General features: G+C 46.4%; 2 protein-coding genes across 2 annotated transcripts; both read left to right on the forward strand.

Moving 5' to 3' along the window:
* The first annotated feature begins 1,985 nt into the window (after positions 1 to 1,985).
* LOC121553240 (neurofilament medium polypeptide-like) lies at positions 1,986 to 7,888 on the forward strand. Its single transcript, XM_045211469.1, has 4 exons — positions 1,986 to 2,987; positions 3,260 to 3,384; positions 3,910 to 5,111; positions 6,918 to 7,888. Exons 1-4 carry the CDS (start codon positions 2,094 to 2,096, stop codon positions 7,886 to 7,888), a joined length of 3,192 nt encoding a protein of 1,063 aa, XP_045067404.1. The 5' UTR covers positions 1,986 to 2,093.
* A 4,051-nt stretch (positions 7,889 to 11,939) lies between these two features.
* Positions 11,940 to 16,482, forward strand: LOC121553241 (neurofilament medium polypeptide-like). The gene is made up of 4 exons (XM_041866267.2): positions 11,940 to 11,952; positions 14,402 to 15,300; positions 15,566 to 15,690; positions 16,215 to 16,482. Exons 1-4 carry the CDS (start codon positions 11,940 to 11,942, stop codon positions 16,480 to 16,482), a joined length of 1,305 nt encoding a protein of 434 aa, XP_041722201.2.

Below are 16,482 nucleotides of genomic sequence, written 5' to 3' on the forward strand. Positions count from 1 at the left end.
TCAACAGGCAACAATCAACAGGCTGATCATCTCTATGAGAAGGAGATGTGTCACGCTGCATGAGGCAAATGGTGGTCCGATCCACGCCCCTACTTTTCTTTTAAGGTATCTGTGACCAACAGATGCATATCTCTATTCCCAGTCCTGTGAAATCCATAGATTAGGGCCTAAGTAATTTATTTAAATTGACTCTATGAACTGTAACTCAGTAAAATGTTAGAAATTGTTGCATGTTGCATTTATATTTTTGTTCAGTGTATATACACTGAGTGCACAAAACATTAAGAACACCTTCTCTTTCCATGACATAGAATGACCAGGTGAATCCAGGTGAAAGCTATGATCCCCTATTGATGTCACCTGTTAAATCCACTTCAAACAGTGTAAATGAAGGGGAGGAGACAGGTTAAAGAAGGATTTTTAAGCTTTGAGACAATTGAGACATGGATTGTGTATGTGTGCCATTCAGAGGGTGAATGGGCAAGACAAAACATTTAAGTGCCTTTGAAAGGGGTATGGTAGTTCGTATCAGGCGCACCAGTTTGAGTTTGTCAAGAACTGCAACGCTGATGGGTTTTTCACGCTCAACAGTTTCCCTTGTGTATCAAGAATGGTCCACCACCCAAAGGACATCCAGCCATCTTGACGCAACTGTGGGAAACATTGGAGTGAACATGGGCCAGCATCCCTGTGGAACGCTTTCGACACCTTGTATAGTTGATACCCCGACGAATTGAGTGCAACTCAATATTAGGAAGGTGTTCCTAATGTTTTGTACAGTCAGTGCATATACTGAGTGACTTTCACCTGGTCTAAAAGCACTTTATCTACACCTTTTTGGTATAGGGGGTTATGGCAGTTAGGGGCTACAAGTTAAATATTACAATGCCCCGAAATTATAAACATGTTGCCTATGAAATGTGTTAAAATATGTGAATCACTGAGTATCCTATTCTAACATACATCTATCAAGTGACATGGAGTTAATTTAGTGCTTATTTTTGTGATGATACACAATTTTACAATAAAAAATATGTTTGCTGAAACATTGCTTTGTTTTCTATTTAATACTCTCTCCATAGAGGTTTTCATGTCTGATCAAGAGTGTAAATATCATATTCTGATATCATATTCATATGATTCATTCAAATACATCATTGATTTCTGTGAGCAACCTACCGTATACTGCTTGTAGTGGGGTGTGAATGAAGGCTGTAACACTGGAACACATCCAGGCCTTTTGCTTGTTTTTCTGGCTTTTCAGCCAAGCAGACCCATGCATTTTCCTCATGTAGACATTAGTAAAAGGTGCAAGATTACAGGGCAACTCCACCCCTTTTCAAGCTCATTTTCACAGGTTTGGTGCTGGAGATGATGAATGTGAGGTTGAAAAGTGGCTGGAATGCCCTTTAAAAGTGCTGCTTGACTGAGAAATGGGAGTAGTTATGTCTAGGCTTAGGGTCATTCTTAATTACTATTTTACACTTGCATTACAGTCTCTTGTATACAGTAATATACAGTTCTATTACAAGGCAAGCATATTCAGCCAAACCAGAATTTGCAGCCCCTTTCGATAATATCAAGAAAATCATCAAAACAAGGAAAGCCCCTTGGATAAAACAATAGTCTGAACACCGGACAATTTATTGAAAACATATGACTTATAATTTTGAGGCGACATTGTTGACTGCCGAAGTTTCAAAGTGAAATGACCTCCTATGCGTAACTGCTGTCTGCGACAAAACGATGAGGGAGAGAGAGAGAAAGATAGAGAGAGAGACAGGGAGGACAGGTTAAGACGCGCGCGTTGGCAGACAGTCAAGCCAACAGCTGATTCTATACATTTTCAGCACTATGGACAGTTCTATTCTGCAGCCCGAGCAGACTGAGGGGGTATAAAAGGTAGGAGCCGCGCTGCTTAGCCTGCACACCAACACGGCTGAGTCTACTGAGACAATATGAGCCACAGAATGGAGTATCCTTCGGGTTCTCCGCATAGGGGAGCTCAATCTGAGTATTCCCGCTATCAACCCAAACTGACTGGATCCCCCTCTGCGTCCAGGACCGTTGGCTTTGAGTCGACTACCGCATCTATGAACAGAGGATATGCGACGACGCTGAAGAACGAATTCGGATCCGTTCCGAGATCATCGGAGAGCTTTTTTGATTTCTCAAACCAATTTACCGGGGTGTTGACGAAAATGAATGAGAAAGAACTGCTCCATGGGCTGAACGACCGTTTCGCCGGATTCATAGAGAAGGTGCGTCATTTGGAGCATCAAAATGAATTGCTCGAGAGGGAAATCGAGGAAATCAAACAGAAGGCACAGTCCCCTGCGTCTCTGGCCCATGAGCACGAGCCGGAGCTTATGGATCTGAGGAAACGAGTTAATGACATCACCCTTCAGAAGCGTCAGATCGAGATAGAGCATCAGAACCTGGAGGAAGATTTCCTCACCTTGAGAGACAAGTACGAGCAGGAGGCGCGTGACCGCTCGGACGCAGAGAACGGCATCCTTGTGCTGAAAAAGGACGCCAACGATGCATACCTCGCCAAACTTCAGTTGGACAAGAAAGCGCAGTCTCTAGTGGACGAGATCCACTTCCTGAAGAAGAACCATGAGAACGAGGTATCGGAGATGGTGGCCAAGATCCAAGAGGCTCAGGTAACGGTCAAGGCGCACGACTTTGGCAAACCCGAAATCACTGCGGCTCTCCGGGACATCCGTGCACAGTTAGAAGGTCACGCTGCCTCCGACATTCAGCAGGCGGAGGAGGGCTTCCGTGTCCAGTTCGCAAAGTTAACCAAAGCGGCAGAGAGCAACAGAGAGGCGCTGAAGGCGACCCAGCAGGAGATCAAGGAGAATAGAAGGTGCCTGCAGGGAAAAAATATTGAACTGGACTGCGGGAAAGGAACGAGAGAGGCCCTGGAAAAACAACTACACGAGCTGGAAGAGCGTCACTATGTGGAAATGATTCATTACCAGGTAGGCTGTGGTTTATTTTGTACCTCTAATCATTGTAAATAAACATACGCATTTTTATGATTCATATTTGTATTCAGGCCTATGTTGTGGGTGTCGGCCACAAATATAGGCCCCATGTGAACTATACCATTATTGGAATATAATTTCCTCATATAGGCCTATAGGGGTAGAACATTATTCCCCCCCCACCCTAAATTTCTCCCTGTTGTCATACCAACCAAAGTGGCTGGTGGACACTATTATTGACTCTATTTGTGTGCTTTTCTGTCCAGGACACTATCAGGCAGCTGGAGAATGAGCTGACCAATGCTAAACTAGACATGTCTGGCTACCTGAGAGAGTACCAGGACCTGCTGAATGTCAAAATGGCTTTGGATGTGGAGATTCTCTCTTACAGGTAAGAGACATCAACTCCATCTCTCCCATATATAATATCATTGACTGAGGAAAATACCATATATTTTATAGTGTGTTCCTGGATCTTTTTCTGAGGATAACCAAGGGGTGTGCATTTTATTCTAGCCCAGCACTAACACATCTGATTAAACTTAGTGCTGGGTTAGAGCAAAACTGTGCAAAAGTGTCATAGTGTTAGTGAGGGATTACTACAAAACACAGTAAATAGTGAACAATGAAGAAAGACCAATCAAATTAAACAGTAGACATTTTAATGAAATAGTTTGATTTCATATTTAACCTCAAATGACCACAGACCATATCAAAACACAGAATGACACTTTAATCATACTATGGATAATCAGACACATCCACACACATTGGTAGCGTCGCAAGCCGCCTGATCTGGCGAGCTCACATGGATGTGCACAGTGGTGATCAGTCTGGTATTTACGAGGCTAACACATTGGGACATATCCATATTATAGTCATGACGGTAATAACAGGTATTTCTGTCTCCCTATAGGAAACTCCTGGAGGGTGAGGAGTCCCGTCTGTACACCATCTCTGACACCCACATCTCCATGCCCTGCATCTACAACCAGCCCCCGTCTACACCCTGCCTTGCCTGGCCCGGCAGGGGAGGTCCCACACGCAGATCTGTGCCCCAGTACAAGTTTGTAGAGGAGATCATAACTGAGACCACCAGAGAGGTGGAGATGTCCGAGATCGAGGAGACAGGCTCCGAGGAGACAGGCTCCGAGGAGACAGGCTCCGAGGAGACGGTCGGGGGACAGGGAGAGGAGCTGAGACAGAAGCAGGGAGAAGAGCGTGACAAAGCTGATAGGAGGAGTGGGGAAGAGGAGGATGAAGAGAAAGAGAAAGATGGAAGTAAAGTGGATCTTGAAGTGGACGCCCCAGAGGAAAAGGGTGAACAGGAGGAAGAGTCTAAGAGACAGCAGATGGAAACATCAGCAGAGGTAGCGATGAATGGAGATGGAGTTAACCCTAGCGAGGGAGAAGATGGAGAGGAAGGAGATGACGAAAGAGAGGAGGAAAAGGGGGATGAGCCAGATGAAGTAAAAAAGACAGAGGACATTGACAGAGGTGAAAAAACACCAAGTGAAGTCAAATCAGCTGAGGCCACCCGTAAGGGAGAGAAGGAAAAACTGGACACAACCGAGGAGCTAGACACCAAGAAAAAGGAGACATTAGAAAAAGATGACGCCCCAAAACATGACGAGTCCAAACCAGAGGTTCCCATGAACGGTGACAGCTCAACAGAACCCAAAACAGGAAGTTCAATAAAGGGTGAACCACAGGTCCCCATGGAGGACATCTCCAAAGAATCCAAAAAGGTGTCAGAGGAGAGAAAAAAAGGAAGTCATTTAAAAGAGAAAAAAGAGATAGATCTGAAAGAGGAGAGTGCCCCAACACTGGAGCAGAAACGTGATCAGAAGGAGCACAGAGAGTCAGACCAACCTCAAGAGGTAGAGAGTGCTGTGACAACACAAGAGGCAGAGTGCAATGTGAGAACACAAGAAGAGGATCTCCCTGAGACCACAGAGAAGGGCATGGAATCCCCTGATATCACTGCAGAGCTGAAGAGCAGTTCAACCAAAGCGGCAGTGGAGCAGGTGAAGTCACCAGATGATTCTGGTGTAAAAACGACACAGGATGACACAACAGTAGGAAGTAAAATTCCAGACGGAATTCCCAGCACAACAAGTGAGTGTAAGGAAGAGCCTGTGCCAAAGAATCCTGAAAAGGAGGTGGGTCCGAAAGAGCCAAACGTGGGCAACAAGGATGATAGTGTAAAAAAGGTTGAGCTGAATGAATCGAATGGCAGTGAAAAGTTCACAAAAGATGTCTCAACAGCTGAGGAAAAAGTGAAAAAATCTGAGACATCCCCTAAACCAGACAAAACCGTCACCCCAAAAGAAGAAACATCCCCTAAACCAGATCCCACTGTCACCCCTAAAGAAGAAACATCCCCTAAACCAGACCCCACTGTCACCCCTAAAGAAGAAACATCCCCTAAACAAGATGCCACTGTCACCCCTAAAGAAGAAACATCCCCTAAACCAGACCCTACTGTCACCCCTAAAGAAGAAACATCCCCTAAACCAGACCCCACTGTCACCCCTAAAAAGGAGACATCCCCAAAACCAGACCCCACTGTCACCCCTAAAGAAGAAACATCCCCTAAACCAGACCCCACTGTCACCCCTAAAGAGGATACATCCCCAAAACCAGACCCCACTGTCACCCCTAAAGAAGAAATATCCTCTAAACCAGACCCCACTGTCACCCCTAAAGAGGAGACATCCCCTAAACCAGACCCCACTGTCACCCCTAAAGAGGAGATATCCCATAAACCAGACCCCACTATCACCCCTAAAGAACAAACATCCCCTAAACCAGACCCCACTGTCACCCCTAAAGAACAAATATCCTCTAAACCAGACCCAACTGTAACCCCTAAAGAGGAAACATCCCCTAAACCAGACCCCACTGTCACCCCTAAAGAAGAAACATCCCCTAAACCAGACCCCACTGTCACCCCTAAAGAACAAATATCCTCTAAACCAGACCCAACTGTCACCCCTAAAGAGGAAACATCCCCTAAACCAGACCCCACTGTCACTCCTAAAGATGAAATATCATCTAAACCAGACCCCAATGTTGCCCCTAAAGATGAAATATCTTCTATACCAGACCCCACTGTCACCCCTGAAGAAGAAACTTCCCCGAAACTAGACCCCACTGTCACCCCTAAAGAACAAACATCCCCTAAACCAGACCCTACTGTCACCCCTAAAGAAGGAACATCCCCTAAACCAGACCCCACTGTCACCCCTAAAGAAGGAACATCCCCTAAACCAGACCCCACTGTCACCCCTAAAGTGGAGACATCCCCTAAACCAGACCCCACTGTCACCCCTAAAGAAGGAACATCCCCTAAACCAGACCCCACTGTCACCCCTAAAGAAGAAACATCCCATAAACCAGACCCCACTGTCACCCCTATAGAGGAGACATCCCCTAAACCAGACCCCACTGTCACCCCTAAAAAGGAGACATCCCCTAAACCAGACCCCACTGTCACCCCTAAAGAAGAAACATCCCCTAAACCAGAACTATATGTCACCCCTAAAGAGGAGACATCCCCTAAACCAGACCCCACTGTCACCCCTAAAGAAGAAACATCCCCTAAACCAGAACTATATGTCACCCCTAAAGAGGAGACATCCCCTAAACCAGACCCCACTTTCACCCCTAAAGAAGAAGCATCCCCTAAACCAGACCCCACTGTCACCCCTAAAGAAGAAACATCCCCTAAACCAGACCGCACTGTCACCCCTAAAGAGGAAACATCCCCTAAACCAGACTCCACTGTCACCCCTAAAGAAGAAACATCCCCTAAACCAGACCCCACTGTCACCCCTAAAGAAGAAACATCCCCTAAACCAGACCCCACTGTCACCCCAGAATCAACAACCACCCATAAACCAGACTCAACTCTCACCCCAGAATCAACGACCACCCCTAAACCAGACTCAACACTCACCCCAGAATCAACGACCACCCCTAAACCAGACTCAACCCTCACCCCAGAATCAACAACCTCCCCTAAACAAGACTCAACCCTCACCCCAGAATCAACGACCACCCCTAAACCAGACTCAACCCTCACCCCAGAATCAACGACCACCCCTAAACCAGACTCAACCCTCACCCCAGAATCAAAAACCTCCCCTAAACCAGACTCAACCCTCACCCCAGAATCAACAACCACCCCTAAACCAGACTCAAGCCTCACCCCAGAATCAACGACCACCCCTAAACCAGACTCAAACCTCACCCCAGAATCAACGACCACCCCTAAACCAGACTCAACCCTCACCCCAGAATCAACAACCACCCCTAAACCATACTCAATCCTCACCCCAGAATCAACAACCACCCCTAAACCAGACTCCATCCTCACCCCAGAATCAACGACCACCCCTACAGAAGAGAGTGAAACGATCAACAGCGGTGACAAAGCTAAGACAATCACACCACCAGAGAAACAGGTGTCTGCAGTTGCAGAGAGCATGGATTCACACAGGGAGGCGCCAGAGAGCAACACAACTCAGGAGAAACCAGAGGAAAGTATGGCCAAAGAGCCTGAGAAGGTTACAGATCCCAAAGATGAAACCCCAAAGACAGAGAGCGTGAAGACCAAGTCCTCTGAGTTAAAACCTGAACATGTGGAGATATCTATTTCAAAGACATCTCCAGTGAAAGAACAGGATGTATCAGACGTAGGTTTGAAAGAGAAAACAGTTGATGGGAAGATAACAGAACAGGCGCAATTTAAAATAGACGAGAACGACTTTACAGGAGTTGATGGAGAGAGCAAAGATGACAAAACTTTGAAGAAGACAACAGGACAAGATGCTGAGCCAATCGCAGAGATGCAAGCTAAACCTAAAACTTGGGACTTAACCTCTTTTTAGAATGACTAGATTTAGAGGTCAGTAGAGGTTTTCTGTAAAACTGCATGGTTAGTGCAAGCCTTTAAAGCAATATGAGCACTGCTCCACCTTAAAAAATTAACTGACACTTAATATGTACAGTATCATGGTTGGTGACTGTCAATTATGAGGGACAGTTAATGAACTCCTGTGAGAGAGATGCACTGTAATATTGAATGTAACAAATCAAAAGCTGTATTTTGCTGTATCTATTTACTTCTGCCCAATGGATGATAATGTGCATAGGAATGAAAATGTGAATGGTTGATAATGTGATTTGATCATGCTTGAATGTGCTGAGCAATAAATGCTATTTGAAGAGCACTTCTGTTTCCAGCTATTCTGACATGCTGTGCTGTATTTCGCCTGATAAAATGCATCACATATAGAATTTCTCCCCTATGTAGAAGCTAGGTGAATTCCAACAGCACTAGGCTGAGTTCAAAATAAATAAATCTCCCCTTCCCCCGCATCCTATTTCCCCATAACATGGCAGAGACTCACGGTTGAGCCTTTTATACTGAACAACAATATAAATGCAACATACTGAGTTACAGTTCATATAAGGATATGAATAAATGTATTAGGCCCTACTCTATGGATTTCACATGACTGGGAATATAGATATGCATCGGTTGGTCATGGATACCTTAACAAATAAGTTAGTGGCATGGATCAGAAAACCCGTCAGTATCTGGTGTGACCACCATTTGCCTCATGCAGCGTGACACATCTCCTTCGCATAGAGTTGATCAGGCTGTTGATTGTGGCCTGCTGAATGTTGTCCCACTCCTCTTCAATGGCTGTGTGAAGTTGCTGGACATTGGCGGGGAACTGGAACACGCGGTCGTACACGTCGATCCAGAGCATCCCAAACACGCTCAATGGGTGACATGTCTGGTGTGTCACGCCCTGGCTCTGGGGACTCTTAATTGTTGAGCCAGGGTGTGGATTTTCAATCTTTAGTTTTCATTGGTTTTTGTTCTAGATCGTTTAGTTTCTATGTTGGCCAGGGTGGTTCCCAATCAGAGACAGCTGTAGCTCGTTGTCTCTGATTGGGGACCATACTTAGGCAGCCTTGTGGCATGTTAGGGTGTGGGATCTTGTTCCGTAAGGTTTTGTGTATAACCTAGGACTTCACGTATCGTTTCATTTGTTGTTTTGGTTCGTGTGTGTACTAAATAAAGAATGTACGCTTATCACGCTGCGCCTTGGTCCGCTTCATCAGTCGGCGATCATGACAGAAGATCCCACCACCAGAGGACCAAGCAGCGTGCCCAGGAGGAGAAGAGGGCGATGGCTCAGGTGGGCGAATGGTGGTCATGGGAGGACATATTCGCGGGCAGAAGGCCATGGGCAAAAGTAAATGCCCAGGCAGGAGAGGAGAAACGGCGCCAACCGTGCCGACGACGGACACGCGAGAGGCAACCCCAAGAAATGTTTTGGGGGGGGCACACGGCGTGGACGACGGCGCTGCTGGAGGCAGCTACAGAGCGAATCGGCGGACTAGGAGAGGAGGCCACCAGGTTACGGGGGCTTTTGGTCACGAGGGAGAAGGAGAGTGTAGAGGCACGGCGAGAGGAACTGGTTAGGCAGCAGAGGGAGCGGAGGTTTATGAGGAAACCCAGTCCCGCTCCTCGCACCAAGCAAGTCCGGTCCGGCCCGTTCCTGATTCCCGCACTAAGCCAGTGGTGCGTGTTCCCAGTACGGCCCGACCTGTTCCTGTCCCCCGCACCAAGCCTGTGGTGCGCGTCGCCAGCCCGGTCAAGCCTGTTCCTGCTCCCCGCACCAAGCCTGTGGTGCGCGTCGTCAGCCCGGTCCGGCCTGTTCCTGCTCCCCGCACCAAGCCCGTGGTGCGCGTCGTCACCCGGTCCGGCCTGTTCCTGCTCCCGCACCAAGCCAGTGGTGCGCGTCGCCAGCCAGGTCCGGCCTGTTCCTGCTCCCGCACCAAGCCAGTGGTGCGCGTCGCCAGCCCGGTCCGGCCTGTTCCTGCTCCCCGCACCAAGCCTGTGGTGCGCGTCGCCAGCCCGGTCCGGCCTGTTCCTGCTCCCCGCACCAAGCCAGTGGTGCGCGTCACCAGCCCGGTCCGGCCTGTTCCTGCTCCCCGCACCAAGCCCGTCGTCAGCCCGGACCGGCCGGTCCTGCTCCCCGCACCAAGCTAGTGGTGCGCGTCGTCAGTCCGGCACGGTCCGTGCCTGTTCCACCGGTGCCTGGTCCGGCACCGGTCAGCTGCTCCACTCCGGAGCCAGAGCAATCCGCTCCACCGGTGTCCAGTCCAGCTCCGGCCAGCAGGGCCAGACCAGACCAGGGGCGCAACGGGGGGGGGGGTAGAGAGAGAGTGGTGGTCACGCCCGGAGCCGGATCCGCCTCCGAGGCGGAATGCCCACCCGGCCCCTACCCTGTTGTGTTGGTGTGACCCGGTCGCAGTCCGCGCCTTTGGGGGGGGGTACTGTCACGCCCTGGCTCTGGGGACTCTTAATTGTTGAGCCAGGGTGTGGATTTTCTATGTTTAGTTTTCATTGGTTTTTGTTCTAGATCGTTAAGTTTCTATGTTGGCCAGGGTGGTTCCCAATCAGAGACAGCTGTAGCTCGTTGTCTCTGATTGGGGACAATACTTAGGCAGCCTTGTGGCATGTTAGGGTGTGGGATCTTGTTCCGTAAGGTTTTGTGTATAACCTAGGACTTCACGTATCGTTTTGTTTGTTGTTTTGGTTCGTGTGTGTACTAAAAAAAGAATGTACGCTTATCACGCTGCGCCTTGGTCCGCTTCATCAGTCGACGATCGTGACATGGTGAGTATGCAGGCCATGGAAGAACTGGGCAATTTTCAGCTTCCTGGAATTGTCTACAGATCCTTGCGACATGGGGCCGTGCATTATCATTCTCACGCTTTATACGTACAGTATCATGGTTCGTGACTGTCAATTATGAGGCACAGATAATGAACTCCTGTGAAAGAGATGTACTGTAATATTGAATGTAAAAATCAAAAGCTGTATTTTGCTGTATCTATTTACTTCTGCCCAATGGATGAGAATGAGCATAGGAATGATAATGTGAATGGTTGATAATGTGATTTGATCATGCTTGAATGTGCTGAGCAATAAATGCTATTTGAAGAGCACTTCTGTTTCCAGCTATTCTGACATGCTGTGCTATATGTCGCCTGATGAGATGCATCACATATAGAATTTCTCCCCTATGTGAAAGCAAGGTGAATTCCAAAAGCACTAGGCTGAGTTCAAAATAAATCTCCCTTCCTCCGCATCCTATTTCCCCATAACATGGCAGAGACTTACGGTTGAGCCTTTTATACTGAACAAATATATAAACGCAACATACTGAGTTACAGTTCATATAAGGAAAGCAATAAATGTATTAGTGATATAGAAATTAAAATATATACAGGTTAAAAGTAATGACTAAATGTTCCACCCTTAAATATAGTTGTGAAATGTTCTTGTTTTAAGTATGATTAGTACTTTCTTAGTAGTTACTAATTATTACACTCCGAAACTGTGTGAAAAGTGTTAGAATCTTAAGACTATAAACTGATCATATGTGTAGCTTAGTTAGAAGTACAATGAGGCAGTCAGAATATTGTGAGAACGGCGATAACTGAGGAATGCAGAGAGTAGACTATGATAAGAACATGTGTGTGTATGTATGTGTGTTTATGTGTATGTGTGTGTGTGTGTGTGAGCTGATGGTCAGGAGAGCAGTTTTCAAGTGGAAAACTACGACCCGCCTAAATAGGGGTGGGATTTTTGCATGATGTGTGCGTATAAGAATATTGTATGACCATTTTGTGGCAGAATTCTCAATGAATAAAGATCTCTGACTATGCAGACCGGTACTCTGTCCATTTCTTGATCCAAAAGCATTACAACCTTTTGGGAGACGCACAGAGACACTGAAATAGTTAGTTCAATAATTCTCATAACAATCAGGCCCTAATCTGTGGATTTCACATGACTGGGAATACAGATATGCATCTGTTGGTCATGGATACCTTATCAAAAAAGTTAAGGGCATGGATGTCAACGGTGTGAACAAAGTGCCCCATGGTGGCGGTGGGGTTATGGTATGGGCAGGCATAAGCTACGGACGACAACAAACACAATTGCATTTTATTGATGGCAATTTGAATGCACAGAGATACCGTGATGACATCCTGAGGCCCATTGTCGTGCCATTCATCACCTCATGTTTCAGCATGATAATGCACGGCCCCATGTTGCAAGGATCTGTACACAATTCCTGGAAGCTGAACATTTCCCAGTTCTTCCATGGCCTGCATCCTCACCAGACATGTCACACATTGAGCATGGTTGGGATGCTCTGGATCGACGTGTACGAAAGCGTGTTCCAGTTCCCACCAATATCCAATAACTTCGCACAACCATTGAAGAGGAGTGGGACAAAATTCAACAGGCAACAATCAACAGGCTGATCATCTCTATGAGAAGGAGATGTGTCACGCTGCATGAGGCAAATGGTGGTCCGATCCACGCCCCTACTTTTCTTTTAAGGTATCTGTGACCAACAGATGCATATCTCTATTCCCAGTCCTGTGAAATCCATAGATTAGGGCCTAAGTAATTTATTTAAATTGACTCTATGAACTGTAACTCAGTAAAATGTTTGAAATTGTTGCATGTTGCATTTATATTTTTGTTCAGTGTATATACACTGAGTGCACAAAACATTAAGAACACCTTCTCTTTCCATGACATAGAATGACCAGGTGAATCCAGGTGAAAGCTATGATCCCCTATTGATGTCACCTGTTAAATCCACTTCAAACAGTGTAGATGAAGGGGAGGAGACAGGTTAAAGAAGGATTTTTAAGCTTTGAGACAATTGAGACATGGATTGTGTATGTGTGCCATTCAGAGGGTGAATGGGCAAGACAAAACATTTAAGTGCCTTTGAAAGGGGTATGGTAGTTCGTATCAGGCGCACCAGTTTGAGTTTGTCAAGAACTGCAACGCTGATGGGTTTTTCACGCTCAACAGTTTCCCTTGTGTATCAAGAATGGTCCACCACCCAAAGGACATCCAGCCATCTTGACACAACTGTGGGAAACATTGGAGTCAACATGGGCCAGCATCCCTGTGGGCAGCTTTCGACACCTTGTATAGTCGATACCCCGACGAATTGAGTGCAACTCAATATTAGGAAGGTGTTCCTAATGTTTTGTACAGTCAGTGCATATACTGAGTGACTTTCACCTGGTCTAAAAGCACTTTATCTACACCTTTTTGGTATAGGGGGTTATGGCAGTTAGGGGCTACAAGTTAAATATTACAATGCCCCGAAATTATAAACATGTTGCCTATGAAATGTGTTAAAATATGTGAATCACTGAGTATCCTATTCTAACATACATCTATCAAGTGACATGGAGTTAATTTAGTGCTTATTTTTGTGATGATACACAATTTTACAATAAAAAATATGTTTGCTGAAACATTGCTTTGTTTTCTATTTAATACTCTCTCCATAGAGGTTTTCATGTCTGATCAAGAGTGTAAATATCATATTCTGATATCATATTCATATGATTCATTCAAATACATCATTGATTTCTGTGAGCAACCTACCGTATACTGCTTGTAGTGGGGTGTGAATGAAGGCTGTAACACTGGAACACATCCAGGCCATTTGCTTGTTTTCTGGCTTTTCAGCCAAGCAGACCCATGCATTTTCCTCATGTAGACATTAGTAAAAGGTGCAAGATTACAGGGCAACTCCACCCCTTTTCAAGCTCATTTTCACAGGTTTGGTGCTGGAGATGATGACTGTGAGGTTGAAAAGTGGCTGGAATGCCCTTTAAAAGTGCTGCTTGACTGAGAAATGGGAGCAGTTATGTCTAGGCTTAGGGTCATTCTTAATTACTATTATACACTTGCATTACAGTCTCTTGTATACAGTAATATACAGTTCTATTACAAGGCAAGCACATTCAGCCAAACCAGATTTTGCAGCCCCTTTCGATAATATCAAGAAAATCATCAAAACAAGGAAAGCCCCTTGGATAAAACAATAGTCTGAACACCGGACAATTTATTGAAAACATATGACTTATAATTTTGAGGTGACATTGTTGACTGCCGAAGTTTCAAAGTGACTATGCGTAACTGCTGTCTGCGACAAAACGATGAGGGAGAGAGAGAGAAAGATAGAGAGAGAGACAGGGAGGACAGGTTAAGACGTGCGCGTTGGCAGACAGTCAAGCCAACAGCTGATTCTATACATTTTCAGCACTATGGACAGTTCTATTCTGCAGCCCGAGCAGACTGAGGGGGTATAAAAGGTATGAGCCGTGCTGCTTAGCCTGCACACCAACACGGCTGAGTCTACTGAGACAATATGAGCCACAGAATGGAGTATCCTTCGGGTTCTCCGCATAGGGGAGCTCAAGCTGAGTATTCCCGCTATCAACCCAAACTGACTGGATCCCCTTCTGCGTCCAGGACCGTTGGCTTTGAGTCGACTACCGCATCTATGAACAGAGGATATGCGACAACGCTGAAGAACGAATTCGGATCCGTTCCGGAGAGCTTTTTGATTTCTCAAACCAATTTACCGGGGTGTTGACGAAAATGAATGAGAAAGAACTGCTCCATGGGCTGAACGACCGTTTCGCCGGATTCATAGAGAAGGTGCGTCATTTGGAGCATCAAAATGAATTGCTCGAGAGGGAAATCGAGGAAATCAAACAGAAGGCACAGTCCCCTGCGTCTCTGGCCCAGGAGCACGAGCCGGAGCTTATGGATCTGAGGAAACGAGTTAATGACATCACCCTTCAGAAGCGTCAGATCGAGATAGAGCATCAGAACCTGGAGGAAGATTTCCTCACCTTGAGAGACAAGTACGAGCAGGAGGCGCGTGACCGATCGGATGCAGAGAACGGCATCCTTGTGCTGAAAAAGGACGCCAACGATGCATACCTCGCCAAACTTGAGTTGGACAAGAAAGCGCAGTCTCTAGTGGACGAGATCCACTTCCTGAAGAAGAACCATGAGGACGAGGTATCGGAGATGGTGGCCAAGATCCAAGAGGCTCAGGTAACGGTCAAGGCGCACGACTTTGGCAAACCCGAAATCACTGCGGCTCTCCGGGACATCCGTGCACAGTTAGAAGGTCACGCTGCCTCCGACATTCAGCAGGCGGAGGAGGGCTTCCGTGTCCAGTTCGCAAAGTTAACCAAAGCGGCAGAGAGCAACAGAGAGGTGCTGAAGGCGACCCAGCAGGAGATCCAGGAGAATAGAAGGTGCCTGCAGGGAAAAAATATTGAACTGGACTGCGGGAATGGAACGAGAGAGGCCCTGGAAAAACAACTACACGAGTTGGAAGAGCGTCACTATGCGGAAATGATTCATTACCAGGTAGGCTGTGGTTTATTTTGTACCTCTAATCATTGTAAATAAACATACGCATTTTTATGATTCATATTTGTATTCAGGCCTATGTTGTGGGTGTCGGCCACAAAAATAGGCCCCATGTGAACTATACCATTATTGGAATATAATTTCCTCATATAGGCCTAAAGGGGTAGAACATTATTCCCCCTAAATTTCTCCCTGTTGTCATACCAACCAAAGTGGCTGGTGGACACTATTATTGACTCTATTTGTGTGCTTTTCTGTCCAGGACACTATCAGGCAGCTGGAGAATGAGCTGACCAATGCTAAACTAGACATGTCTGGCTACCTGAGAGAGTACCAGGACCTGCTGAATGTCAAAATGGCTTTAGATGTGGAGATTCTCTCTTACAGGTAAGAGACATCAACTCCATCTCTCCTATATATAATATCATTGACTGAGGAAAATACCATATATTTTATAGTGTGTTCCTAGATCTTTTTCTGAGGATAACCAAGGGGTGTGCATTTTATTCTAGCCCAGCACTAACACATCTGATTAAACTTAGTGCTGGGTTAGAGCAAAACTGTGCAAAAGTGTCATAGTGAAGTGAGGGATTACTACAAAACACAGTAAATAGTGAACAATGAAGAAAGACCAATCAAATTAAACAGTGGACATTTTATTGAAATAGTTTGATTTCATATTTAACCTCAAATGACCACAGACCATATCACAACACAGAATGACACTTTAATCATAATATGGATATTCAGACACATCCACACACATTGGTAGCGTCGCAAGCCGCCTGATCTGGCAAGCTCACATGGATGTGCACAGCGGTAATAAGTCTGGTATTTACGAGGCTAACACATTGGGACATATCCATATTATAGTCATGACGGTAATAACAGGTCTTTCTGTCTCCCTATAGGAAACTCCTGGAGGGTGAGGAGTCCCGTCTGTACACCATCTCTGACACCCACATCTCCATGCCCTGCATCTACAACCAGCCCCCCGTCTACACCCTGCCTTGCCTGGCCCGGAAGGGAGGTCCCACACGCAGATCTGTGCCCCAGTACAAGTTTGTAGAGGAGATCATAACTGAGACCACCAGAGAGGTGGAGATGTCAGAGATCGAGGAGACAGGCTCCGAGGAGACAGGCTCCGAGGAGACGGTCGGGGACAGGGAGAGGAGCTGA

Source organism: Coregonus clupeaformis, chromosome 37 (assembly GCF_020615455.1).
Source record: "Coregonus clupeaformis isolate EN_2021a chromosome 37, ASM2061545v1, whole genome shotgun sequence".
Taxonomy (NCBI): Eukaryota; Metazoa; Chordata; class Actinopteri; order Salmoniformes; family Salmonidae; genus Coregonus; species Coregonus clupeaformis.

Excerpts from the sequence above, each read along its gene's own strand:
- LOC121553241 (XM_041866267.2), top strand. Across the intron at positions 15,301-15,565 it reads CGGAAATGATTCATTACCAG|GACACTATCAGGCAGCTGGA; the intron begins GTAGGCTGTGGT and ends TTTTCTGTCCAG. Across the intron at positions 15,691-16,214 it reads GTGGAGATTCTCTCTTACAG|GAAACTCCTGGAGGGTGAGG; the intron begins GTAAGAGACATC and ends GTCTCCCTATAG.
- LOC121553240 (XM_045211469.1), top strand. The coding sequence starts at position 2,094 with ATGAACAGAGGATATGCGACGACGCTGAAGAACGAATTCGGATCCGTT. Across the intron at positions 3,385-3,909 it reads GTGGAGATTCTCTCTTACAG|GAAACTCCTGGAGGGTGAGG; the intron begins GTAAGAGACATC and ends GTCTCCCTATAG. Across the intron at positions 5,112-6,917 it reads CGGAATTCCCAGCACAACAA|AATCAACGACCACCCCTAAA; the intron begins GTGAGTGTAAGG and ends CTCTCACCCCAG.